Consider the following 26,473-nt stretch of genomic DNA (forward strand, 5'->3'; position numbering starts at 1 on the left):
CATGGGAAGGCATTGATCATAGTGAGGAAATTAGGACGTAGAGTTGAAAGCTAATGGAGTATTTGTTTAAGATATGTTGTAAAGTAGTGTTAATGGTGAATATTGCATGGAGTGATGATAGGGAAATTAAATATTCTCAGGATATATAGTGCTTGAGTGAAGGCTGGGAACAGGGAAAGAAAGTTGGTAGCTCCTAAGTTGAAGGAAGATGAAAACGAAGCAAAGGGGCTGCTACACAAGACCCTCTCATAAAGGGAAGAATGACAGTGTTAATGAGGAAGAAAATGTATAGGAGAAGGTTTCATAAGTGCAATTAAAAAAACAAAAACAAAACCAAAAAACACTCTGACACTAGCATAACCCATTCAGAAATGAGAGAACTGCACAATATCAATTGAATCTTAAAGGGCACATAGGTCCCAAACCAAACTAGGGAGGCATTAAAAAAGTTTGCAATGTGAATTCTGTAATGTAACTAAAAATTTATCTTTGAAATCAGAAAGAAATGTGATGCTTCCTATTTCTCAGTGATTTCAGCAGTTCAATGAAACTTTCTGTTCTTGAGAAGTTCTTCAAAGGTGTAGCCCTTCAACTAATCACAACCCTGGCTATTCCAGTTCTCCCCCGAAGATGCCCTTATTACAACGAGGTTGGCACAAGGCTGTCCAAAGATTCTCCTGAAACACATACTCCCAACAAACCACATACCAAAATAAGACAACCCCAATGTGAAATGTGAATAAAGGGGTGTTTCATTTCAGGCCCTTAATGCAGACTTTTCTGTGTTTAATGATATAAACTGTCTCCTCAGGCACCTTTCCACTGCTCCATACTAAAGGATCTTAGATAACACACATAGTTTCTGGAGTCGTCCTCTGCTAACTCTGATTCACAGATGGGAGCAGGAGAATAAAGGAAGTGGCATGCTGCTTAAGCAGCTGATAAGGGAGAAGGAAGGCTACATGGAGTGGGCACTGATCCTTAGCCTATTTCCTTTTGAGGCATTTAATTAGTTGAAATTTTAGCAGGGACAGACATCAGCTTTTTCATGAAAACAGTATAAAATGTCAAGCAGGATAATATACATTGAGAAAATTTTAAGCAAATCCAGGATTCTGGCATAGAAGTTAAAAAGTAAAAGGAGAACCAGGCATATGGTGGAAGAGGAATGGAACTGAAATCTGACTTGCTTCACTTTGCGTCTTTTCCCTTCACCCAGATACCCCCCAGTTTTGTGGGCTGTATATTTTTTCTTGAATTTGTAATGGTGCTTGGAATAACATCGTGTCTATGTGGTAAGGTCATAACTGATGAGCCTAGGCTGCTGAAACAAGGGCCAGAGAGAACTTTACCACTGACTCCAGAAGGATTACCACTGGGCTTTCTTAGCTATTGCTTTTATTGAATGAAACCTCTCTGTTAATATGCTTGCTGGTATGGTGTAGACAAGCTCAGAGATGGCCATTTGTTTCAGCAGAATGTGTTATTAGAGTCCCCTCCCCGCATTGTTTTGCCTTTGAGCTTTTACATTAGTTATTCATTTTGAGTTCCAGTTTGCCATTTTACAGACCTCTGCTTAGGCACTTGATTGAAGACAGAGACTCAGTTTGCTGCCTGCTGATGCATGGAGCAAACAAGAACTGCACCCAGACAGTCAGAGTCCTGGCAGTGCTGGGGCACCACTGTGTTCTGTCCTGCCCACTTTGCCTTTCTTTGTTTAATTCTTGCAATGATATTTTGAGATAGGCCCTAAAATAATAGTTCAAATACCATAAAACTATGGCGTTTTCAAAGCCTGGCTCTTCATGCAATTTGCCTCTTCCCCATGGCAAGCAGTTTTACTAAATCAAATCCTCAGGCAAACATTGTATTGACCCCACTGGGAATCATCTTCTTATAAAACCGGCAAAATCTGCCCAGTGAGATTTTGCTGCGATGTATGTAGATGTTTCCAATAAACATCCATTTCACATTCTCCTTTCTTTTCTTATTTATATGAAATTTGTAGCTATAAGTAAAGTATTGAGGCACATGCATGAGTTCATGCTCACATGGGGTTGTTTTGACAAACCTCACAGTGCAGGAATTCAGCTGGGATGAGTTTTTGCTGACTAAGCCATTACAATAAACCCTACCAATCTTTGTTCTCTTTGCCAGACATCTACCAGTGTAGAAAAAACCCCCCTCAACCTGTATAATACCATAGAATACTGAAACTGAGTCAGAACTATTTTGATACCCCTGTCTGTATTTCCATGAATGCAAATTGCTGATTTCAGAGAAGACAAGTTGTAATAACATTTAGAAAAAAAACCAGCTCTTGGGATTTCCAGGCCTGATAGCTCTGTGAAGTGGATGCTGCCAGCTCATATCTTTGACTTATTCTTTTGGTCTCTGGAAGCTCCTAAGATTTTGGACATTTATGTAGTCTAGAACTGATATGAGAGATGTGGGAAGATATGGGAAGAGGCACTTGCATTTTGTGGAAATAAAGAGACTATTTTATCTAATCCTGCTCAGGATCTTAGCAGTATGTAACTTAGTAAATTCATGGAGTTAATGCAATGAAAAATGCAATCTTTCATTCTTTCCATAAGTTATTGCATTGCTGCCACCCCATGTGTATTGTTTAGACTTCTGAAAATGTCTTTTGTGCCATGGTGTATATGCTTGTGGCTCCCTACAAATAATTAGCAATAGAGCAGGGTAATTAGAGAAGGATTTCATAAGCGAAGGTCTTAACCTCTACTGAAGAGGCAGCTATCTAAGCTGAACGATGAAGGTTCTTTAATAATATTCCCAGTAAGAAAGATTGACAGTGTTCGGTGCCCTTCATTTTGGTGCACTTTTTCTTATCCTGTTTGCTTTGTGTTCATTTATGGCTTCCACAGTCAGTTGAAACTGAGTCTGTTGAGCTATATTTTCAAGGAGCTAGAATGCATGCAGTGTTGGAAGTTTGATTTGTGCTGTTCCTATTTTTTTTTCTGAACACATGCTTTTTTTGTCTGCTTGAGTTTGTTTAGTTTTACTTTGTATTGCCTTTCCCTCTGCAGTCAGCGCTGCCCTTGTGGATTCCAGCAGCCTTCAAGCAAGACTTTTCAGAAGAAGATTGAGAGAAGCCAGGATGCTTTGATACTTCTTTCCTTGCCCTGACTCTTCCACACCCGAGTTCCATCTGGCACAGGAGCCTGGACTGTGGGAAGTTGGCTGCCAACTGTTGAGAGAAGTTCTGGGGATGCCCTAAGCTGGTGCAATACCAAGAAGTTTTTTGAAGTCTTGATTTCACTTTTCTTTTAAGTCTGTGTATAAACCCAGGTCAGACTGAAATTGATCTACATTAGAACTGACTGAAAAACAATCTGAAAAAGACAACTATTTTATTTATTTCGATATTTAAAAAAGAAGTGCTGAAGTTGCACAGTATTTTTGTTTGAAATACATTTTACTTCAAATTTTAAATGCAATTTTGTGGAGACATGAAATTTTAAAAAGCACTTACTGTAAAATAAAGACTGAATATTTACTTTTAGGAAAAAACTTTTTTTAAATAATGAAAATAAAGTTCAACTCTGCTCTCTCTCTTACTTTAAAGAAGCCATTCATACATGTGCTGGGTATCTTTGTGTTTTGAAAATTGGATGTGGTAAGTGAAGATTGTTCTGGTTTATTTTCTCCTTAATAATATTTTCCTGTTAGATTCTTAAAACTTACTTTGCTGTACTGTGTAAGACACAAATCTGAACAAAAACTGTTGGAGTAGCAAAGACCAGGCTCAGTGGTTGAATTTTTTTGTTACCAGATTTTGTGTCCATTTCAAAGGACTGCCTTCTCCCATGTGTCTCTTCTGCAAGGTAAAAGAGGTTTGCTCTTGAGCAACTCTGTGAAATACTTCTGCTGAAACAGGGGTTTAAAAATTGAAAACAAATCTGTTCATTTTTTGTACTTTTTTTTTGCTTAGGTAATTCCACAGCTGATTGTGAGTTGGTTGTAAGGGAAGTATCTAAATGTTAGGTGCTCTTGGCATGGATCTTGTTGTCAAGGATGATGTCATGTGTAGAAAACTTGTGTACGTCAGCCCTTTCTGAAGTTGTAGAGGACTTCAAAAAGCATACAGGTGCAACCACATGTCTGCAATAAGCAACAGAGGTTACCATGCAGGAGAAAAATATGAGTTCCCACAGCTTCAGTCCTAAGCTGTCCTGTGAGGCAGCGGGGAGGGATGGTCACATCCCAAATTGTGAGTTGTTAGGCATTTTCCTGGTGGAAAAGGTGTTCTTCTTTGTACAAGCATCGGAGGGTTTTGTTGGATGCCAGATGTGCTCACAGTGGATAGCACAGGTCTGTTCAGTGTCATGTGTGATGCAGTCTGGTAGGGATGCAGGACAGCCTTGTGTCCTAGGAGAGGAGTATTGGACTTGGCTCTGTCTGGCACCGCTGCTACAGAGAAGAAACTGAGGGCAAACCCCACCAACAGTTATTGGGATTGACCCTCAGGGTATGGGCAGAAAAAAAAGTAGGTTTTTTTAAAATGTGGCTTACATTGGCTTTCAGAATGAAAAAACTATGTCCACAAAAATGCATACTAACTAGGTGAAGCTGATAGAAAACCTGATAGTGTGTTTCCTGCACACCTAACTCAACTCACTGAACACAAACTCACCTCACTGAGAGGTTTCTATGTGTGAGTAGCAGCAGAATTTTACTCTTCTCCCTTTCCCTTCTCCCACTTCTTCCCAGATTAAAACATAGAGTCAAAAATAACCATGTAAGGCCTTCCTGCTCCAACTAAATTAAATGACAGTTTGTGTCCTAATTGGCCTCTTTAGCAGGATGGGTTTGCTTTGCTCATGTTGTTGGTTTCTGAACTTGCAGTGGGGAACTGCCTCTAGAGGAAAACAAAAAACAACAACAACAAAAAAGAAGTGTTTTCATTTCATTGAAATATAAGACGCACAACTGTAATGAAGATTTAAAAACTGTAGGGTCTGTGTTCAGTTTGTGTAATACTCCTTCCAAATAAAAGTTCTGCTTCCAGCATCCCTACTGTATATTCCTCTGTAAATATTACTTTCCCAAAGCAATTCCATAAAGTCTTTTTTAGTGCAAATAATCTTCTTTGAAAAAGACATTGTTGAGTAACATATATGTACATTTACTTTTCTAAGCTCTCCATTGTTTAGAATACTCTTTATGAAGCTTAAAATAAAACTTCCTCCTCTACTGCTTTTGTTTCCCTTTTCCATTTTGTAAATTATGACTTTTGCCCCCGAATTTTGTTTTGTATTTCCTAATGAACCATGGCATTAACCAAGAATTATCTTAATTTTTCTCCTTTACTTTTTCTTCTCCATTTCTTGGACTGCAGAAAATGGTCCTGTTGCTTGCAATAGTGAAGGTAGGCAGGAAATAAAAAAGTGCTTCTCTATAGGACTCATTATAAGAGTGTTTTCTATCATTTGGTGATAATAGAGGATCTTCCTAAATGTGTTTGCATTTTAATAGCCTTCTTCATGAGGTTAGTAGAGTTGTATTAAGGCAGTTTGCAGTCAGAGATGGAGTCTAAGCTATATGATAGCTGTTTGCATAGGTTTTAGTGACATTGCCTTAAGGAGTCCTGCCCCTACCTATGCTGTTTCCAGTCCAGTCACTGGAGTAACTGGAATCTGTGGTCCCCTTTGTATTTCACAGTGCTGGCATGAACCTTCCCTTTCCCTGTACATGTTTTAGATTAATGATTTGGCTGTATAGAATGAAAAGAGAAAGAGGAGATACTGTTTCAGATTAGATGCTATCTTTTTAGGAAAGGCTGTGTGTGACATCTTCCCTAATATGTTATTTTTTATAAAGCTCTGTTATACAGATGAGCTCCTACCTGCCTGATTCTTAACATCTGTGTGACAGACTTGTGTGTCTTTGTGGCAGATAATTAACTATTCTTGTTCTTCTTTTATAGGCTTTCCCTATATTTTTTTTATTTTTCTCAGTTTTAATTTCAATTTCCATTAGTGTTTTGGTTTTCCACTCTTTCTTTGGGTCATTACAACTTGAAAACTTCACTGCTTGCCTTCAGACCTTATCTTTACCTGTGCAAGGCCTTTGGCCAATACATTGGAGGAAGAAGGAGACAAAAAGGCAGTTTCAGCTACCTTTACTGTCACTGTGGCTCTTAGCAACCTGTTTGGGACATGATAGAGCAGCTCATGGATTCCTTAGTGGATTGTCCTCAGCTGTTCTGGGGCTTCCTTTTCACTTGTTGTGCACTGAGCACCAGAGGCAGCTGAAAAGGTGGGGCAGGTGCCAACTATCTCTGGTGCTGAGAAGGCAGCTGTGATACCTTCCTTAGAGTGCACACAGGGGGATCGAATTGCTGCTCTTACAGCCCCTCCTAGATTCTTCCATTTTCCCTTTGTAATTTGATCTCAGATATTCCTACAACTATATGAACTTCTTTTTCTTAAGGATTTTTTAGGGGCAGGTAATCTTTTCCTACCTGAAAGCAGAGAAAGGAGGGGAGGGTTTGTGATCGCTCCTGGTTAGTGCTGCTCTTTCTGCTCTTCTCTAAGCTCCTCTTGAGCTTTCTGCTCTGCTGGAGAGGACAGAGAGACCTGGCCAGAGGTGGGACTGAGGGCAAGGCTGAATACTGACAAGGGGAAGGAGGGAGGGAGAGAAGGAAGGAAAGAAAAGAAAGAGAGAAACAGATTGCTTGTGGCATCAGTGCACTAGGTCATCTCCCATTCTAGCATCTGTTGCCATTTTCATTGTCCTCAGTGTGATGATGCTGAGTGCAGAGTGAGACATTTCTGCTAAGGTAGCCAGAAGTGAACATGAACATTGAAATTGGTCTTTATGGGTGTCTGTTAACACCTTGCTTAGATGGATGGGATGGATCCTCCCCCCCACAGCAGAGCTGTTGTTACAGGCTGTCAGGCTCCGAGGAGTGTCTCTACATAAGTCTTATTACTTTGAATACTTTTTGTGCCTTTTTATTCTCTTTTCTTTTTTCTTTCTATTTTGTTTTTAAGCCACAGGCCTGGAATTAGAAATGTTAAAGAAAAAAATTAGTTTTGCAGAAATTATCTGAACAGGTAAGCCCCTGAACAGATTTATGCTGACATAAATAGATCTTATTTTCCTGTTTGGAGAATGTCTCTTGCCAATGAGAGTGAGGGATGGCAGCAAGAGGGACTAAAAGTGTCTTTCAGCACTGCAGCAGTCAATGGGTACCTCCAAAGCTGTGTTTCCCTGGATTGAGACTGAGCTGAAGGCTGTCAAGGCTGAGGGCTGGAATCCTGTTTACTCTGGGTAGAGTGAAAACAGCATCAGCTAATTTGCTTTGGCCTGAACAAGAATATTGCGCTGGTTTAAGATTTATTCCAAAATTTTGCCTGCAATCAGAAAGAAAAATTTGATTAAATTTGCATCTTGGATTTGGGAGCCCTAATTGCATTTCAATCAATCAGCCTACAGATGATAAAGAAAACCCTGTAACAATTTTAATTCTCATTAGCAATGACAAAGACTTCTCTGTACCCCATCCTATCCCTGGTGTTGAAGATGGATGATTAAGACCTCAACTACATAAGGCATGCATAGCAGAGCACATAAGCAATGACTATTGCCCTTAGCTTTGGCTGAGTGTGTCCAGATTGTGGTGTGATGTTTTTAAGACCTCCGTAATCCCTTGGAAATTATTGTATAAAGACTGTATTTTGTTTGCTTCACTAAAGCTGGACATTTGCCACAGTAAGGTCCTAACTTTGATTTTAATGACATGAGAGCCATCCATCTGTAGCACCTCACCAGTATAATTTTGAAGACCTAACTGTATCTTCTGCTGTTTCAACAAATGCTCTTGCAGTGTGTGTTAGAAACTTCTACTATCACATCTGTTATTTCAAGATGTTTTGTCTTTGCAGCCTGTAATTCTTCATGATTCCATGGAGAGTGAACCATGGTGGGAGAAGGATGGCATTTACTTTCATAAAAGCACAGATTTCTGGAGTAGTGTTGTGGCTAATATTGCCATCAATAATAGAATTAGAAATAGGTTTGCTTAATGTTGTCTAAGGCATCTTTGGTAACTTTGAATGAACTACAAGCCAACCATGGCACTGTTAAGGAAAAGGCAAGATGATCTGAATGCTGAAGCTCTTGGAACTTCTGCTGCCTGTCTGAGAAACCTTGCAGAGGGTACTTCTTTTTTGGCAACTCTGCTGATGGATGGTAGGAACAGACATAGCCTCCCTTCCAATGTCTTAAAACTGAGTGGTTTGGGTTTTTTAGGAGTGGGGTTTAATTCCTCAGTGCTGCTCATCTTTCGTAACCAATTCTCAGTAAAACCTAGTTTATATCTGGGTTTGCATAGGTGTTAAGAGTAATTTTTTACTTGGATTGAAGCCTCTTCCCACTGCATTTCTTCAGTCTTTGCTGTTAAGTGTCTTCATGTCAGTGACTTCATTGTAGACTGCAGAAGTCAATGAAGATGACCAAATTTTAATATACAGCCTCCCTTTTTGAAACAGAATAGAGATTTAAAGTAATGCTGGAGATAGTTTTGTCAAGCACTGCTGCAGACTTAGTTTGCTATTTTGTATTTCTTTCCATAGCCAACAGCCATTAAATTCCTCATATGATGATTTTGGAATCAGTATTGAGGCCAACTCCCCAAGTGAGAGGAAGTCATTGGATGGGAAATGGTGGAAAGCTGTCCTATCACTAAAGGGGTACTTTTATTTTAGTGTTAACTAGTGTGGCATAGCTTTCAAATTCATGTAGCACTTTGTGCAGTAGAGTTTGCATGGAATGGTTTTAAGTCCATGTTCGAGAAATTAGTTTTCCCCTGTTGGTACAAATCATAGTTGCTTCACATCAGTGCTCTGCTGGGAGTGGCTTAAATATGTTAAACAGCACTAAAGTCTTTCCTGCCCTTTCCCCAAGCTCAACAACTTGTTTTACAGTACAGTGAATTCTGGGTCAGAAGTCTCATCCATTGCTGGAATATCTGGATTCATAAAGAGAAGGTTCCAGGACTTCTGAGATCTTTCTATATTGACTGTGTCTCTGAATGTGTCCATCAGCTTAGGGGCTTAGGATAGTTTTCAACTGTCCACAAGCTCTCTCTAGGTTGAATCTGCTGTTGTATGCAGATGGTGCAAAGTTGTGTATTCCTTCATCTGGAGAAAAGGACCTTCCCTGCCTTAGGGGACTTAATTTCCCTTTCAGTCTCTTCATTAAGTAGCTCTCCAAGACCCTTTCCTGACTTCGTTAAGGGTAAGACTTTACAAGTACTTAGTGAGCTGAAAGAACAGAGATGAATTTCCTAAGGACATCCATAGCCATAAGATTCCTCTGTGACTGTTTACATATTTACAGGTCTGGAAATATGTGAAGAAGAATTCGTCCCCATTAGGCTCAGTGCAGTTCTCACTGAGAATTGCCAGACATCTTGTGGGTGGTGGGATCCCTCCTAACAAGTGAACACTGCAGGTGATGAACACACTCAACAGCTCTTAAAAGTGAAAGGATTTGGGGTACCCACGGTCTGGTCAGACCAACCTATAGGAGAGGATTTCCCAACTTCCTAGCCATTAACAGAACCACTGAGCAACAGTCCTGCTGGCCAATGGAGCAGCCAGTTAAAAGCAGGGCCAGAAGAGTCACAGATTGTTGTAGTACTGTGGAAAGTAATTTTCTTTAATTAAATACAATAATATTCTACTTTTGTATAGGCATTGTTAAATGATTCCTTTGGTGCTGAAAAATAGCAAGACTAGTGACCTGTTTAATGAGGGACATCAGTGTCCACTGCCATGGAACTAGTGATTTCTTGTTTAGTCTGATGATGTAGTTAGCTGCTATGAGTTATTGGTTGTGTAGGTTAAAGCAGCACTACTCACTTGTTACAGCTTAAAGAATGTCCAGGACTTTGACTTGACTAATCTGGGGTGGAAGGTCTGGTGAGCTCTAAGAAAAGATCATGGATTTTAATCAGGTGGTCTTCCACTGATGAAAAAAAAAAAAATTACTATTGTTTTAATCTCTGGCAGCATTTTGTTGGACATTTACTCAAAAAGGCCATTGAAACAACTGAACTGAAAAATACCATGGGTGAGGATAAAAGATTTTGGTTTGATTCAAAATGAAACATAATCTCTCCTTCTCAATGAAATGACCCTTTCCCACTGCCAACTGTGCACGGGCTTGAATGAAACATTTCATTTGTAACTATTTTTCTCTTTCTTAAAAACAATTCCCTTGAATTCACTTTTGAAGCAAGGTGCTGCTCCAAAATGAAAGTCCAGCTTCTTATTTGTGAGACACTGGTACAAAATGTCTCAACCTTTCGGAAAATCAGTTTTTTGCCCTGCCACCTCTTAATCCTTTCTTCCCTCCCACTTACTTTTGATTGAAACTACTTTGTTCAAATTCACTCCTTTACTCAGATGTTTAGATCACCTTGAAACTGCATTTTTCAGAGAGTAAACAAAGACATTTCACTCCCTCCTACCAGGCTCATACTGATGCTCTTCAGCATGTGGTTATAGCACTTACGTCCTTCTAGATATAGATGTTGCTGGGAGTTTGGTGGGGAAGCAAAAACCGGCTGCCTTGTTGATGAAGTCTCTATTGACACGTAAAAATTCCCAACCAAACAGGGGCTTTAACTGACAGAGAAGGGAAAAAAATTGGTGTTTTCCAGTGTTGTGCCCACTGCATTACAAACAATGGAGAGTGTGCATGGGGATCTGCCTGTTTGGCAGCTGAAAGAGATTCTTTAACTCAACAAGGGACTGAAGTAACTTGCTCTAAATTGGTCGTGTTTGTGTTGAGTGGGGCAGTTGTACTTATGTCTGAATATAAAGTCACATGAACAACAGTGTAAATTATGCTTCTGTGAGAAAGACAGACCTCTTGCATTTTCAGCATGTTCACATCAATCATCAGTCATTTACCCATTGTGTGCTGAATATCTTTACCTGGATGGTATGTGGTTACCTCATGCAAGAGCAATGAGGTCACTGTCTATGCAATGGCATGGTGTCTTCTGCATAGTTAAGTTTCTTTAATATTAAAATGATGACATTTAAATAATTTCTCTGGAGTTTGCCATTTGATTTGAAATTTCTACAACTGTGCTGGCAGAGAATTACTCTAGAGTCATTCCTTAACCTTTCTAGAAAGTTAGTCCAGAGATTAGTAATACTCTCTCTTTTCCCCCTTTCCCCAAATTAATCCGCTTATCCTGTTTCCAAGTGACAGTTGTGTTTATGAGATGTCTGTTCCATGACTCATGGGTGAAATCACCTCTAAAGTTCTCCCCACAGTCCTTGATGCTTGAGGAGGACCACGGTGGTGCGGTGGGGTTGTCTTAATGCTCTCTGAACTGTCAGGGTGAGCATGGCCTGTGTTTAGTGAGGAGGTGTCCATGTCACGACACATCACCTTCGTTGCGCCCTCCTGCAGAATCCCAGTCGAGAAGCCCCTGTCGGAGTGCTCTGGGGAAATGATGTGACCCATCCACTGCTGCCACTGGCTCAGGTTAGACACCCTTTGTTGGGTCAGTGCAAAAACTCTGGAATCTTTTCAAATGCTGCCTTGATATCGAGGGCAACGCTGGGCCGCGCCAGGCATTCCTGCAGGCATGCTGCCATCTGTGCCTGTGTTAGTGGGGCAGTTTAACACCAGAGGTACTGGGGAAGGACCAGATATTTGGACAGCAAATGTGGGTTCAAGCAGGTAGCAGAGTCCTTGTTCATGTTAAAGAGTGGGGAGGAGGGGCAGCGCTGGTATCTTGTTTTATGGGGGGATTTAACAAAGGCATTGTGCTCACCGAAGGCTTTTCAGGCTGCCATTTCCCTAGCATTTTAAATACCACCCCACTCCTCTCATTATAGCTGGGGATTTTGGCTTTCCCAGGGGGGAGGAGATGTTCTAAATGGGCTGCCAGGGAGGTGGATTTAATGCACTAGGAAGAGCTGGCTTCACCAAGTTAAAAAGAAAAACAAACCCCAATCCTCCATTCCTATTTTTAGTGTTTATGACCAAGTATTTTTGCTTGGTTGCTCATTTTGAAAGGGTTTAGTGAGCCTGCCAGTTGATTGAAAGCTCTGTGGTGTGTGAGCTGGCCTGGCTGGGGAGCCTGCAGTGCATAGCGACGAGGTCGGAGCTGTGCCGGAGGTTTTTTTCCACTGCAGTTTGTTGAAGGGTAACGAAAATGTCCCCGGGGCAAAGGGGATGTTGGCTTTCCAGGTTGTGGTGATTCATCTTGCCTGGATAAGCAGTCTTTCTCCCACTCCTGCATTTTCATCTCCATCTACCTCACCCCCACTTCACTGTGCAACCCAATGCAAAGCCAGCCCCTCTCCACGCAGGGGTTTTGCCGGGGGTCTCCGGCAGCAGCCCCGGTGAGCTGCTCCGCCTGGGCAGCATTAGCATTCAGTGCCTGTCCTCCTGGCCGGTTCATGTGCTATAAATGGGTTTATTCTCGTTATTAGGAGCGATGTCCCCGGCATATGGAGTCCGTGCGGTGCCTGCAGGCAGGTTTCCTTCCTGTTGGTGTTGGTAAGCAGCCCAAGTGCCTCCTGGCAATTAGCAGATCGTTACCCATAATGCAGCACGCAGGATGCAGCCTGGTGGTTTTTCTGGAGGTCACTCTGACCTAATTCACCCCCAGGAATTGTACAGTGCTGGCATGACTTACCAGTGCATTAACAAGCTGATGCTTCAGTACAAGGTTATTTGAGTGCTCCCACATTATTTTTCTTAGGCAAGAAATAGCCATTTTGTCTGGCGGCCAGCAGTGGTTAATAGGGGCTAGTCTGGAAGAAGAGGGAGCCGAGTGCTGTTTCAAACCAGATGAGACATCGGGGCATGTGGTATCTCCTTTGGCTTTAAGGCTGGGCACTGTTTCTGATCCCCCAGGCTCTGCATTAGCACAGTGCGTTTGCAATGAGAAGAGCAGCGTGTGTCAGGTGTGCCTGAATCCCCACAGCTTGGCTCCGGAGGGATGGGCCTGTGCCCCAGATCTGCCCCAGTTCAAACCCCTGGGAGATATGAAATGGAGGTGCAGATTTCAGCCTGTCCCAGGCAGTTTTGGAAGGGCAGGTGTGTCTGGCTGGAGGGGGACACCCATACAGCAGCAGAAGCCCTGACAGGGCTCATCCTCCCTCTGGCAAACCTGAACTCAGGGCAGAAGGCTTGGCTGCAGCACACCAGCCCAAATCAGGGTGTTGTCCCAGGGCGAGATTTGTGAGCACCAAAGTTAATTGTTGGCAGTTTTTAGAGACTTTTAAAATCTCTTATTTATTTATTTTCATTTCTCCCTGCTGAGCTACATATGGCTGGATTGTGCATGCCGAGGAAGGGGTGTACTCAGGGAGAGGCACACACAAACCTATTGCAGTAAAACTGTTTTAAAACCTTTCTCAAGCGATTTTCCTGTAAGATATGGGGCATCTGCTACCATGGGGATGGTGTGTGGGGAGTGATTTCACTGACAAGCTCAGAATACCTCAGTCCTGACTTGTCCCTTTGCATGCTCCAGAGATCACCCCTGAATCCCACCCAGTTCCTCCTGCCACCCTGTACCAGACAGTTCCACTGCCTTGTCCACAGCTGATCTCCTTGGGTGCATGTGGGTCTGTGCATACACATTTGTGCACACATCATTTTGTTTAAGCACGAGTGGCCTGAGCCAAGCTTTGCTCTTCATATAGCCTCTGTAACCCAGGCTCCTTACCCCAGCTGATGCTCTTGATGCTTAAAATGGTTTCTGAGGAAATTATGCAGCATTGTAGAGTCAAAGCTGTGCATGAGTAGAGCTGGTGGGTGGACTTTCTTCAGGAAATGAATTTTTTTGGAGAGTGCCTGGAGATGAGGGGTCCTTTGGCAGGAGCTTACTCCTTTGCTCCCAGTGCCCTTTGGTGTTTGCGTGGCTAAAGGAACAGCAGAGCAGTGCAGGAAAGTGAGCTGCAAGTGCTACCTGCCATACACTACCATTTTATAGCTTCCCCAAGGTCCCTGGCCTCCTTTTCAAACACAGGTCTGTCCTGCTTTCTCCAATTACACCAGCCAAACTGCATCTGGGGCTGAACCACTGCCATTTACACAGGGGTTTTATTTGTCCCTGGGGTGAACAATTAAAGTGGGCTCTCTTGTGTCAGTGCCAAATATTTGAGCAATTGCTTGTAATTTATATAAGTTCTTCCACTGGAACTGGCAGTACTGAGACGCAAACCACCACCTCCAGAGTGCAGCTGGCCACCAGTCCTGGTGCTAATGCAGCAGAGTGCCCCTTCTCTTTTTGTGGGCTCAGTTTTAGCTCTGTCCATGCATGCCAGAGCAACTGTAGGGCCAGAAAATGAAATAATAGGAACTATAAGCTCTTCTACAGCTGAGTGGTTTCAGAGATCCATCAATTATTAAAGGCATTAATTCTTCCACAATTACTGGCACGTTGTGACATATTAGAATAGAGGAGATTTGGTCTCTGACCAAATCAGACTGACCAGACTATTCAATGAAATCACTGAGTCCTTTTGGACTCACTTCTTTAGCAGAGATGGCAGTGCTGGAACATACTGGAAGAAACAGCAAGGTTTTCTCCCTTCCGTCAGGGCACAGAAATTCACAGTGGTGATATTTCCTCTCCTGTCTGATAATAATAAACCCCAATGTGGTGCCTATGAGACTTTCTTTTGTTTGTTTCTGTCTTTTTCTTGAGAAGCTGGATTGAACAGGGCCCTGTACTGAAGGGGGTGAGACAAGAGCTCTTCCCCTGCAGCCTCCAACACCTACCCTTGTCCTGGCCCCCAGGAAAGCTGTTACATTTTCCTGTAATGAAATCCTCCTGCTTCTCCTTATCACAGAGATAGTGTGGCAGGTGGTGCCTTAGATCCTCACCCCACGGACACTTTTGAAGGCTTCTGTTCATGAGACCCTCCATTTGAGCAGGCAAGCATCTGTCTCTACACTGTAACACCTTCACACTGCAAGATGGGAATGCAGAGAGCTCCCCAACCTCATCCCTCAGGAATGTTTGGTCTTTTTCTGAGAGTTGCAGCTTCTTGAGCCCTAGGATTCTAGCAGAGCCAGGCCCTTCAGTGTACTTGGATACTGTGAATTTTTAAGGGCTTTTTCTAATCTGACTGTTGTTGACACTGCATATCTGTACGCATGCCTTCTTAGACAGACAAATGAGAGCTACTGTTTTAAATCATAACCATAAAAACCATATCACTTATTAGAATTACAAGTTTCCCTTCTTTTGTACAGGTAATGGTAATAATTCTGTCTAATGATGGCAGTGGACGCAACAAACCTTATTCAATCTTAGCAGGAGGAAATTATGCATTTTCTTTCCATGTAAGCTTCCATTATTTGGATGGGGCTCCTGTGACATAGGCCATTATATCTGTAATATGTATTTATAGTTGTTTAAAGACCTGAAAGTTTATGGAATAAATCTGATGCAATACAGCCAGGAGGCCTGTGAGTTTTCATCATGTTATTGATTAAAAAGCCCACCACTACACTGTGAAGATAATGGAAAGAATTGGAAACTGGGTAAAAATTCCTTTTATTCTGTATAAATAATTTCACATTTGTTTTAAAAGAGGAGTATTTGCTTATTTTTTGGTCCTCAAGATAATCTCTGCCTTTGTTTGAAAAAGGTTATTGATTGGATTGTTAACTTAAATAGTCTGTGGCGGGTGTGACAGAGCACATGGCTGCAATTAATCTTGCAATGCAGAACCCATTATTGAAAAAGCACTAATGAGCCGTTCTAAGGCCTTCACTGGTCACAGAGCGCCTGGAAGCAGCAGATTGCTCCTGCCCTTTAATGTCAGTTTTGGTCTTTAGTGTTATGCAGCCAGTGTAAGCAGAAGAGATTTTTAGGGTATTTATGTTAAAATTATCTTTCCCATCAGCCTGCAATTGTACCAGGTGCAGGATACAAGAAATGGTCTCTGAATGTGCTCATCTCCCCACTCTGACCAGATGTCTGGTGGGCAGAATGTACAATTAAAGCCAGTGGCATGTGAAACACTGATGTCACTATAAAATATGGTCTTAGTCTCAAAGTTCGGATCCAGAGGAGAGTTTTGACAAAGATGAGGGAGCTTTCAAACCTGATCTGCACTTTAAAATATTGTTTTAAGATGAAGGGATGAGTTGTTGAGAACCTCACTGCAAGTTTTATTGTCTCTGTCTGCTGTTTATAGCTATTGCAGCATAGCAAAAGTTTAGGTAGAGAATAGTTATGGTAGATTAGAAACTGCCAATGTTAACATATTGCCTTCTCCTTCAACAGAACTGCTCCCAGGGTGTATTTTAGAGGTCTGTCTATTGACTTTGGTGACACCATAAATATGTGTTACTTCCTCCCCCTATTAGATCTGCCGAGCTGATACAGACTTGTGAGAGTGATCCAGGGTGGAGCCACCACCTGAATTATTAACTGAGTTTCAGCTGCAGACTGCTGCACACCTTAGCCACAGCAAATGCTGTTCATCACACAATTAGGTGAAATAAGACCCTTTCTCCATCTTAAACACATAGCAAGAAGACTTTCAGCTCTCTGGCTTGTATGCTACCACAGTGTCCATAACTCGAATAACATTTTGGACTGCTCTACATGTAAAATAAAATTGTGGCCTTTTTTTGAAATTATTTTTTTAGGGGGAAAAAAAAGGGAGTTTGAATCTGTCTGTGGTAGTTTGCCACATGCAGCTACAGGACTTGGTGTTCAGGTATTCTGACAAAGAAGGAATGCTAAGAAGTTCTGTGATATGGAGCAGGGATGGTGTTCACTAACACTGCCTCAGGAAGTCTTGGATGTGTGAATTTTCTCATGGCATGTAAAACACTAGGTTCTGAACAAAAGTAGCAGGAAAATAAAGACATTGTGAAGAAGGGGAAAGCAGGGAGGAAAGGAAAGAGAATTTTAATATTTTGAGTGTCTAGTGGCATGCCTGCCATATACTAAAGTGCCTCACCATGCTGATAGCATAAGTAAAAATAGTCTTTCCAATGACATTAAGTTGGGGTCATGGTACCAACAAGGAATGTTGCTTAGTGTGAAAGAGCATCTGACTTAGAGGCTGAAGAAAGACATTCTTTTTGCCTTACACATGATAAAAGCCCTGGGCTAACAGAGAGTCTGCAGCTATGCAGACTTGACTCTTATAGTCACAGTGCTTGGAGAGAGAGCCTAATTGAGGTAGTTAATTGGTCTGTCCTTGCAAAATATTTCTGCATTGCTACTAAAAAAGAAATCACTGTGGCCCTCTCCCTATTCCTAAATTTTCTAAGGAATCCTCAGCCCACAAGAGACTCTTTCAGGCGTCTGGTAGGTGTGGCTTTTCAGAAGTTCTCTGCAATATAGGTAGGATGTATCATTTCAAGGATGAGGGACCACTGATGTAAGATGTCACACAGGAGACCTGCTGGGGTGTTTTTGAGGAAAATGAGGAACAAAACAGTCAAGACTGATAACTGGAAGAGAGAAGGAACGACTGTGAAGGGACAGATATAAAGTAGTGAACAGGACCTGACCCTCATGGTGTGTTAGAAAAGGAGGGCCTTCAGCTGGAGTCTGTGGAGTGTCTGCAATGAGCAATGTGTGTACACAGGCAAGTGAGCACGTGAAGATGTGCATGCATTTAGCTGGGATTTATTCCTGTAAGTTTGATTCCATTCTTTCTGTTTCTTTTCAAATGTGACTGAAGCTGTTTAACTCTCTGATTAATTTACCTCCCTATGAGTTGTTTTCTGTGATATATTCCAGCACAGTACAACATTTTTGGAAGCAAATCTTTGCTGTTGGGATTAGTTCCTCCCTGACGTGTAGCGTGGCACATTTGTTCTATTTACTGGTGCTGGAAAAAGGTTTGCATTCAATGTAAATCAGATCTGAAGGAACATTTCAGTGTCATGTCAGGTTCTGCTAGTTTGGTACTATGAGAAAGTATATGTGGTCATCTCAGCAAGAAAAGGTATCTTGTCACATCTCCTTTTGCTTAGTTGCAGTTTCAAGGTCCCCAGAACTTTAGTTGGTCCACTGTAAATCTCAGTAAAAACTGTCACTTGTTTTGTGCTGACATTTCAAGGGCTCCAAAACCCTGTGATCTTCTTAGCCCATCTGAGCGCATCAATATTGTCAAGATGTTTCTTTATTCAAAGGCTTAAGAGTGTTATGAGCAATTTCATTGATCCCTCCTTTTCTAAATATCTCCTTTATTTTCTATTCAATTTATTTAATAATTATGCCTACACATTTCTTTGCTGGACAGGCTTAGTTGTTGTATCACAACCATGCAAATGTAACTGGAGAACAAAAATTCTTATTACAGCATTTGGTGGTATCATGGACACATAAAAGAAATGTACTTCCTACAGCATTGCTTCCTTATCCAGCAATTCTCAGCCTGTTTTCTTCACTAGCTGGAAAATACAGATGCTTTTTGTAGAGTGGTGATGGGCACTGTGATGACACACCAAAATATTACTGATAGGTCTGGTAGTGAAGATGACACATCTGTGCCCACATCTACCATAGGCATGCCTTTTTTTTTTTTCTTCTTGGAGAAACACCCTTTCTTTTTCCAAGTAAAAAGGCACTTAACCTGGTGGAAACAGAAAAGATTCTTTTTCTAATCTGTTGGTTGTAGTCTAAGACCAGCAGATCGGGTAGAGGTGAAAAACCCCACTCAACTTATGGTGCCAGTTTCTAGAAGAAGCAGGTGGCAGTGCTGGATGTGTGTACCTGTGTTCCTAGTCTTTCTACAGATGAGCAGTTGACTCTCCCTGCCCTGAGTACGCACAGTGTTAATGTTTAAGTGTGTCAGAGAAGGATTCTAAATATGGGGCTTTCCAAGAAGGCAGGCAGGAGCTTACTGCAGGTGACTTAGGCAATGTCTCAGCCAGGTAAGGGTGGTTTGGGAGTACAGTACTTTATTTCAGTGGTATATTTGTCTTGTTTTGTTTTGCAGAAGGAACACTGATCCTACCTTTGGTTTGTTTGTTTGTTTGTATTTTCCCCTCCAGAAAGCCCATTGCTGACCTTGCTACTGTGATACCGCTGTTTTGCAAAGCTGAAGTCGACACGCATGTAGGGGCGGGGGTTGTAACTCTGGCAATTTGTCCTTCCCGATTAGATGTGACTGTTCTGCTAGCTTTCCCTTCTTTATTCCTTTCATTTAGTTCATTGTGGGAGTTGGCTTGGGTTTTTTTTTCCCTTTCAGTTTCCTGTTTTGATCCTGGAAGGTTAGCTGTGCAATTTGGTTTCTTCTGTGCCAACCAACTTTAGTGGCAGAGCTCTTAAAAAATTAAAAGCTATAGCCTTCCATCCTGTCTTGTGTCTTCTCTGTATGCTACTGCTTCCATTTAAGCAAAGTTTACAGAATTGCTCCACCCATTTGGACACCAGGAAAGGAAGCTGTGAAATGGAGAATAACCTCATTTCCACCAGGTCCTTCGTTCCAGTCGAAACAACGCTAATTGAAACTGTAGTCCAATTTCTATTAAGACGGATGGTCTCTCTCTGAAATTGGGTTTGTTTCTGATTTCATCCTTTTTCTTGTTTTCTTTAAAAAAATCCCCACAAAAACCAACTGAAAGCCAAACCATTTTTAAGAGCTCTGAATAAAACTGCTTTGCCAATGGGGAATGGGTGGAGATGACTCTGATTTTCTCTTGTGCCCGGCAGCGAAAGGGTTAATGCCTGCTTTCCTCTTTGGTATCTGTTAGTTGCAGCCCATGTTGTGATCAGTCCATGTCCATGTGTGTTTTGTTCCCAAATTTAGTACCGGTTAATTAACAAGCAATAAGTGAGCCTTAACAATGACCGTTGTTTCCGATCTTCCTCAGGACACCCGACCTGCCTGCAGTTCACCACAAACATGACTGAGGCTGTTAAAACCTATCAGTGGCAATGCATTGAGTGCAAATCCTGCAGCCTTTGTGGGACCTCAGAGAACGATGTGAGTCCATTTACCTTTTCATGCAAATAAGCACCACTGCAAGCTGCTGCTGTGCCCACCTTTGAGAAGCATGTGGCTCTGGTGTGGGTTGTTTTACTGCTGCTTCCATGCATCTCCGAGGAAGAGCCACCCCTGAGACCAGAGGTGGGCTTCTTCCCCATGTCCCCATTCAGCCACTGGTCTCTGCTGAAATTGCCCTGGGTATTGTATAGGGCCACTTAAAATGCTGATACTTGTGGCTTGTGTACTTATTCAATAGAAATTAGCTGGGGGGCATGGAATCCTGTTGCAGGGAGCTTTCAGTATGATAGTCAGAAGTAAACATGAATACACGATAACCCAAGAGAAGCAAGTATGCTCTTTCTGTCCCTGGTTTTCTGTACTTTCTTGGTATGATTTTTTAAACTTAACTGCAAGACTTGGGAAACATGAAATCATTTGAAGTGGAATAGCTAGGCCTCACCTAATGACCAACTCCAGTGATTTCCAGAGCCTGCAGCTGAGCAGTGTCCTCTCTGTGGGGTTTGTAGTTAAAAATCTGATGCTAAGGGTCCTCGGTGGCCCCAAGAACCTTGGAAAATTGAGTGGCTAGAGAACTTTGGAGGTGATTAGCTAGCACTATATTCCCTACAGCGGAATAAATTCGAAGCCTGAGATTTTGGGTTTGCCTTAGCATAAAAAAATCCGAACCCAGGGAGCTGTTCTGCTTTAGGAATCACAGGATACTTCAGAGCAGCTTTTTTCACCCCAAATATATGAAAGAGCTGCAGACCACATGGTGGGGTCATGTAATTTCCATCTGCTTCACAAAACATTTACTCAGCTGAGTTTTAGAAAACTGTCTAAGTCAAAGGTTTCCTCTGAAGGAATGAGATCAGCACATGGTGACACGGGAGCCCAGCAAAGCCTGTCCTCTTCTCTCAGCACAGCATATCTCCAGCATAACAGCTTTTTCTCCTGCGTCATGAGGCCATCTTGAACAGGAACTCCTCCACTTCTCATAGTGATTTTCTAGTTAGAAACTGAACTGTCTTTGTGCTGAGGGAGGCCTTCTGCAGCCCCTCAGGAATATGGTGGCTAATCGTGGATGAACAAATGGGATGCTTGTAGCCTTTACATTCCCAGCAGTCTCTTAGTTTCTGTTGTTGCAGCTTTGCATTCCCAGCTGAGCATTGCTGGTTACCCTACTTATATTTTCATCTTGGCAAGAGATTAATTTACATAATTTTCTCTCTTCTCCTCTCCTTCTCTCCCTGTGTCCCCACTGTCTCTCCAACTAACCTGCCTCAGGACCAGCTGCTCTTCTGTGATGACTGTGACCGTGGCTATCACATGTATTGCTTGAATCCACCAGTCTTTGAGCCCCCAGAAGGTAACATATGACTGAAGTCTGCTCTGAAAATCACAATAAAGTCTTTGTGGAGAAGGCAAAAATTTCAGAAAGGTGTTTTGAACCATGCAGGGTTAAGGAAACAGTAGCATAGCAAAGGGAGGTAGCACTGGAAAGGAACAAAATTAATAGATGTCAAGCCCTAGTGTGATCTGTGGTATCCTATTCAATATTGCCTGGTCTCTTCCTCTTCCAGGACATGGCTCTTTTGTGGGTCATGGGTACCTTTGGATGTTCCACATGTCATTGGTTACCTCAATTTAGTCAACTGAATTGTGCACATCTGAAATGTGACTTTGGCCTTCTTAAGAAGTCAAAGTCCCAGAGAGAAGGCCTCAGATGTGGAGGTCCTCTCTGGAACATCTGAGAGCCTGGATGTCAGGAGACTGGATTAAAGGGATTACCTTCCTTGCTCTATGATATGCTTCTCTCTTGGCAGGGTGAGGGTTTTGTGGTCTGTATTACATTTGGTATGTAGTTATGACCTCTGCAGGGGGTTCAGTCTGACTATACTATGACAGGTTGGAGTTTTTACTTGGTTGTGGAGCAGAGGAACCAGTCTCTTACCAATAGAGGTTCTCTGACTAAAATCCCCAGAGAGCAATAGAATTGGAGGAGACTTGTGAGTGCGAGTGACTGGTTTACATGAGGGGCAGGACAAGAATAATTACAAATCAATCATGCATTCAGGAGCTAATGTTTGTAACTTTGGTAAAAAGGAAGCTAAATCAGGAGGGGAAGATTTTGAAGTGCAGCTCATAATTAGTTAAAAGTTTCTGTTCCACTGGGAAGTGTTTTATTGAAAGTGTGAAAATATAAACCACCTTATTACAGTGCACACCCCAGCAGCATTGCAGCTCATGTAGAAAGCCTATGGACAGAAAATCAAGGGCAGCAGAGGCTGCTTCATAAAAATACATGCAATTTCAATATTAGAAATATCTGATATATTATTCAAGCCAATCTTGACATAAACTCTGAGTGCCTGGATTTTATGTCATTCCTATAAGGATTTCTTCATTTGCAGGGAGCTGGAGTTGTCATTTGTGCCAGGAGCTGCTCAGAGAGAGAGCATCAGCTTTTGGCTACCAGGCCTGAGGAGTGCCAGCAATCAAGAAACACCTTGCTCCTGGTGTTGCCATACCAGCACACAATTCCCATCCAGAACACAAAGACACAACCCACATCCAAACGAACGGACACTCAAATACAGGAAGAGGTATCTGTGGTAATCACTGTCACTAATGCCAGACCTCCTGGGCTCTGCTAGGACTGTGTACCTTCCCAGTGATCCAGATGAAATCTCTTCACTGCTATGCATGGTTGCTGTTGCCATTAACAAGCTCACATGCATTATGGAAGGGGGAGGGTTGTTATACCAACATGGAGAAGTCCATTTTGTGTGGCCTTGTGCTTTCTGTTTAGTCTTTTTTTAAATGAAAAAGTAGTAAGATATTTCCCAAGGAATTATTGGTGAGTACTTCAGCTGCTAGCAGCACCAGGTATTTCTTCTCACAGGCTTGACTGGAAATCTCTTTACTGCAACCACACTGTAGATGCATGGGTGCTTAAGAGGGGCACTTCAAGATTTGCATCTAGTTCAATGCTTCCCACTTCATGAACAGCACATTGTCACTAAGAAAAGCACTGATCAAAACTTTTTGGGGTGACACTTTCTCCATTGAATCAAATGCCTTGATTTGGCAGATCATTAGGAATCTGTTTTAGGTGTACAGAAGAGCAGTACTGGTCTATACACACTTAGATGCTTAGAAATGCCTTTGGCATTCCGGATATTCAGGCACACTGTCCCACTGCAGTGCCAGCAATACCTTCCAGACACGTAATTTCTTTTTGTTCAGAAAATTCTGAGTGAAAAATCTTATGTATGCAACTGACTTTCTGTTTAGCTCAGAAAACTGAACAAAAGAAACATTGTCATCTTAAGTTGGTCACAGAAAGTAAAAATTGTCTGGGTTTTTTGCAATGTAAGTTGCAAAAGGGAGCAGTTTTGGCTTAAGGTCAAAGGAAGCACTTTGATTAATTTCTTGAAATTTCTAAACTAAAATGTTCTGCAACTGAAAGCTGCGTTTTCTGGGCATTGCCTAATTCAGGCTTTCAGCATTTCCAAAGTGTTACTGTTTTTCATCAAAGTAATTATCAATATCTAACTTAATTTCTAAATAATTTGCCCCCAAATTCTCTATGACTGCATTTTTTTGCCAATGACATAATTTGTCTAAAAACCTTCCCCAGCTCTAAGGAAAAGAATAATTTGTTGAACCTAACAAGAAAAGAGGAATTTTCATAATGATTAAAAAATTTAAATAGGAATAGTTCTATTTTATTTAAACAAAGCTTTACATGTGAAATGAAGAAATATTAAGTGAGAACATCTACTGAAAAAATTGTTTGCAGTTAAATCTCTTCGAATAATTTAACACATTACTAGGATAATAAGTACATCAAATATTTTCTACAAAATACATTTTTAAGGTTAAAAACCTACCACTCCCTGAACTGCCAAGTAGCCCTGAATAGCCTTTATTTGGGGGGGGGGGGGTTATGGTGTATATCACGTTCTATGCACAGATTTAAGTGGGTTTATAATATAAATTTATGAGAGTTCCAAGCAGCACGTGACTCATTTGCTGGTACAAGTAGGTAAAGATACTGACGATTATATTTGGCATGTGCCATTTGGTTGAAACTCTTCTGTAAAATTAAACATCCCCAAATACTTGAGAGACATTGTGAAACAATATTGGCAAGCTATTTTTTCTTCCTTCTCCTGCTAATTACACTTAGTTAGGATGAGCTATACTGACCTAGTGCACTTTTTCTCATTATTTATATAGTTTCTTCCCCTTCTGTTCATCTTACACACAAAAGTAGCTGCGTCAGCTACTGGATTCTCCCACATACTGTTGCAGCCTCTTCTCAGGCTCCAGCAGGAGTATTTTAACCTGTTAGGAAAAAAATGTAGAAAGTAATTATCTTAATTGTATTGGACCAAGTCTCTCCTGCAGCCGTTGTGCTGGCTACCTGTAAAATTCATTCAATATCTGGTGCTTTCCATGTGACAGCCCTTCAATGAGCTGAGAGCACAAAGAAATTTGAGCATCAAGTCTGGGGAGAGCAAAGTCTGGAAGCCTGTGCACTTGCATCAGGTGTCTGGTACCTGTTGGGAGAAGGCCCTTGAGCAAATATAAAATAATGCACCTTCCTCCCAGTCTGGAACTGCCCTGGCCCTGGGAAGCACTTGAGGACACAGCTGATCTGCATGAGCATTACACCCATCTGTTGGTGTGGCTGAACCCTGCTGATCTGGAATTTTGGGACCATCACATGGTTCAGTCTGATACAAAATCCTGTTGCTGTTGTGGCCAGGACTGCAAGTGTGCATTCACTAGAGGCACCACTGGGCTCTCTCACAGAAAAGAGGTGTTTTGGGATGAGTGACTGGAAATGAGAAGTGTGTGTGCTGGAGGAAACTTTTATGGTGGTGCTGGTGGTGGGATCAGCAGATGTGGGTTAGTGTTTGGGCTGGTCCTCAGCTACCAGTCCTGCTGGACATAGAGAGTTCCATCATAAAAATGGCCACCTCCTTCCAGTGCTCTGATGTTTACACTGACCTTGGGGGAGTAGGACAATATCTGCATTCCTAAGCAGAGAAGACATACATTGTTTTGGCCTGTGTGTTAAGCAGACACTGGTGGCTTATTGTGTAAGTCTCAGGTAGCCTCTGCTTGGTGGAATCAGCTGAAGCAGAATTTCAGTGGTCTCCATCCCTATGACAGAGACATTGCTAAAGGAGCAGTGCTCTCTCTGTACACCTGCTTTCCTATTTCGTGGTTTTGATCCAGAGCTGCTTTTTCCTTCCACAGTCATCCTGTAGCAAACAATATCTTTCATGTTCAGAAATACTCCTCCGTGGCCTTGCTGAAGTCATACCACTAATGTGGAATGACAGAAGGACAGATTGCTAGATCTTCAATGCCAAAGCATTGTTTGCCATCTGAGATCAGTGTGACAGTGTGCTTACCCACAGTGGACCAGCTGTATTTCATCTCTGCAGCTTTATGCTGTGTGCTGTGTAGCCAGGCAGCTCCAGATCACTTTGGCAGCAGATTAGATACAAGCTCTCCCATGCAGAGAACTTCCTCCAGTTACAGCCTCCCTTCTTCCCTAGCTGAGTCCAAGCTAAGGGGCTGGAATGGACTTCTCAGTGACATTTTTAACATGCATTCGGAGCCATGCGTGTTGGTGCACTTTAGAAACACTGACTGACTTCCCAGGTGAAAAATGCACCAGCTTTCCTGAGATGTGGAGAAGTTGTGGCGCTACCATGGGGGTGAGGAAGAGGAGTTTAGAAACTCTGATAACTGGTTGCTGTCACCTGCTGCTCCACTGTGGATAATCCTCCTGCATGACAGCTGGGATGTGTGACTAAGGCAACACCATCCACTGTCAGGCAAATCTTGCCAGTGATCTGGTCTGGGCACTAAACAGTGCATGGGCTCCAGCTCAGTGTGCTGCTCTCTCTCTTGCTATGGCAGGACATGCAAATTTGTTGGCAGTCTCTGAAGTGAACAAACTGATGTTTTTCAAAACTCTTCTGTGTAGGCAAGGCAATTAATATTTTAGCACAAACCAGGGCAAACTACTAGGAGATGGTAGATCCTGCATGCCTTGAAGACTTCAAATCAAGAACGGACAAATTCCTAGATGTATTTTAATTAAACACAATCTTATTTAATCACAGGAATATCTGACTGAAAAAGATTTGTGTTATGAAGGAAGTCAGGCTAGATGATGTAATTGTTCTTCCTGGCCTTATTATGAAAACAGATGTTTTCTGTGGGAGAGGATGTATTTAAATACAAACGTGTCTGCATAATGGCCTTAAAGTATGTTAGTTAAACATGCACATGATCCTTCTACCTTTAACTCCTTTTGGATAACCTAAGAAAGGTCAGTTAGAGAAAATCATCTTTAAGGATGCACTAAATTGCACATTACCTCCTTCATGCCCACAATGGCATCTACTTTTGTGTTGGCTACCTTGGTCTGTTCCAGAGATTGAACAATTCAGACTGTA

At 42.0% G+C, this 26,473-nt stretch overlaps 1 protein-coding gene across 5 annotated transcripts in view; it reads left to right on the plus strand.

Annotated features, from left to right (window-relative positions):
• Positions 1 to 22,831, plus strand: part of DPF3 (double PHD fingers 3) — a 177,866-nt gene extending 155,035 nt beyond the window's left edge. For 3 of the 5 annotated variants that reach the window (XM_066321310.1, XM_066321313.1, XM_066321311.1), the window contains 3 exons: positions 19,870 to 19,982; positions 21,273 to 21,354; positions 22,400 to 22,831. In XM_066321310.1, the coding sequence (XP_066177407.1) occupies positions 19,870 to 19,982; positions 21,273 to 21,354; positions 22,400 to 22,470 (266 nt within the window). In that variant the 3' untranslated portion in view covers positions 22,471 to 22,831. Of the gene's footprint in view, positions 1 to 3,053; positions 5,224 to 19,869; positions 19,983 to 21,272; positions 21,355 to 22,399 lie in introns of those variants that run through there. The other 2 variants (XR_010743824.1, XR_010743825.1) reach the window with 1 other exon arrangement.
• Positions 22,832 to 26,473: the final 3,642 nt, after the last annotated feature.

The sequence above is a fragment of the Sylvia atricapilla genome, chromosome 6 (genome assembly GCF_009819655.1).
Source record: "Sylvia atricapilla isolate bSylAtr1 chromosome 6, bSylAtr1.pri, whole genome shotgun sequence".
NCBI classification, from domain to species: domain Eukaryota; kingdom Metazoa; phylum Chordata; class Aves; order Passeriformes; family Sylviidae; genus Sylvia; species Sylvia atricapilla.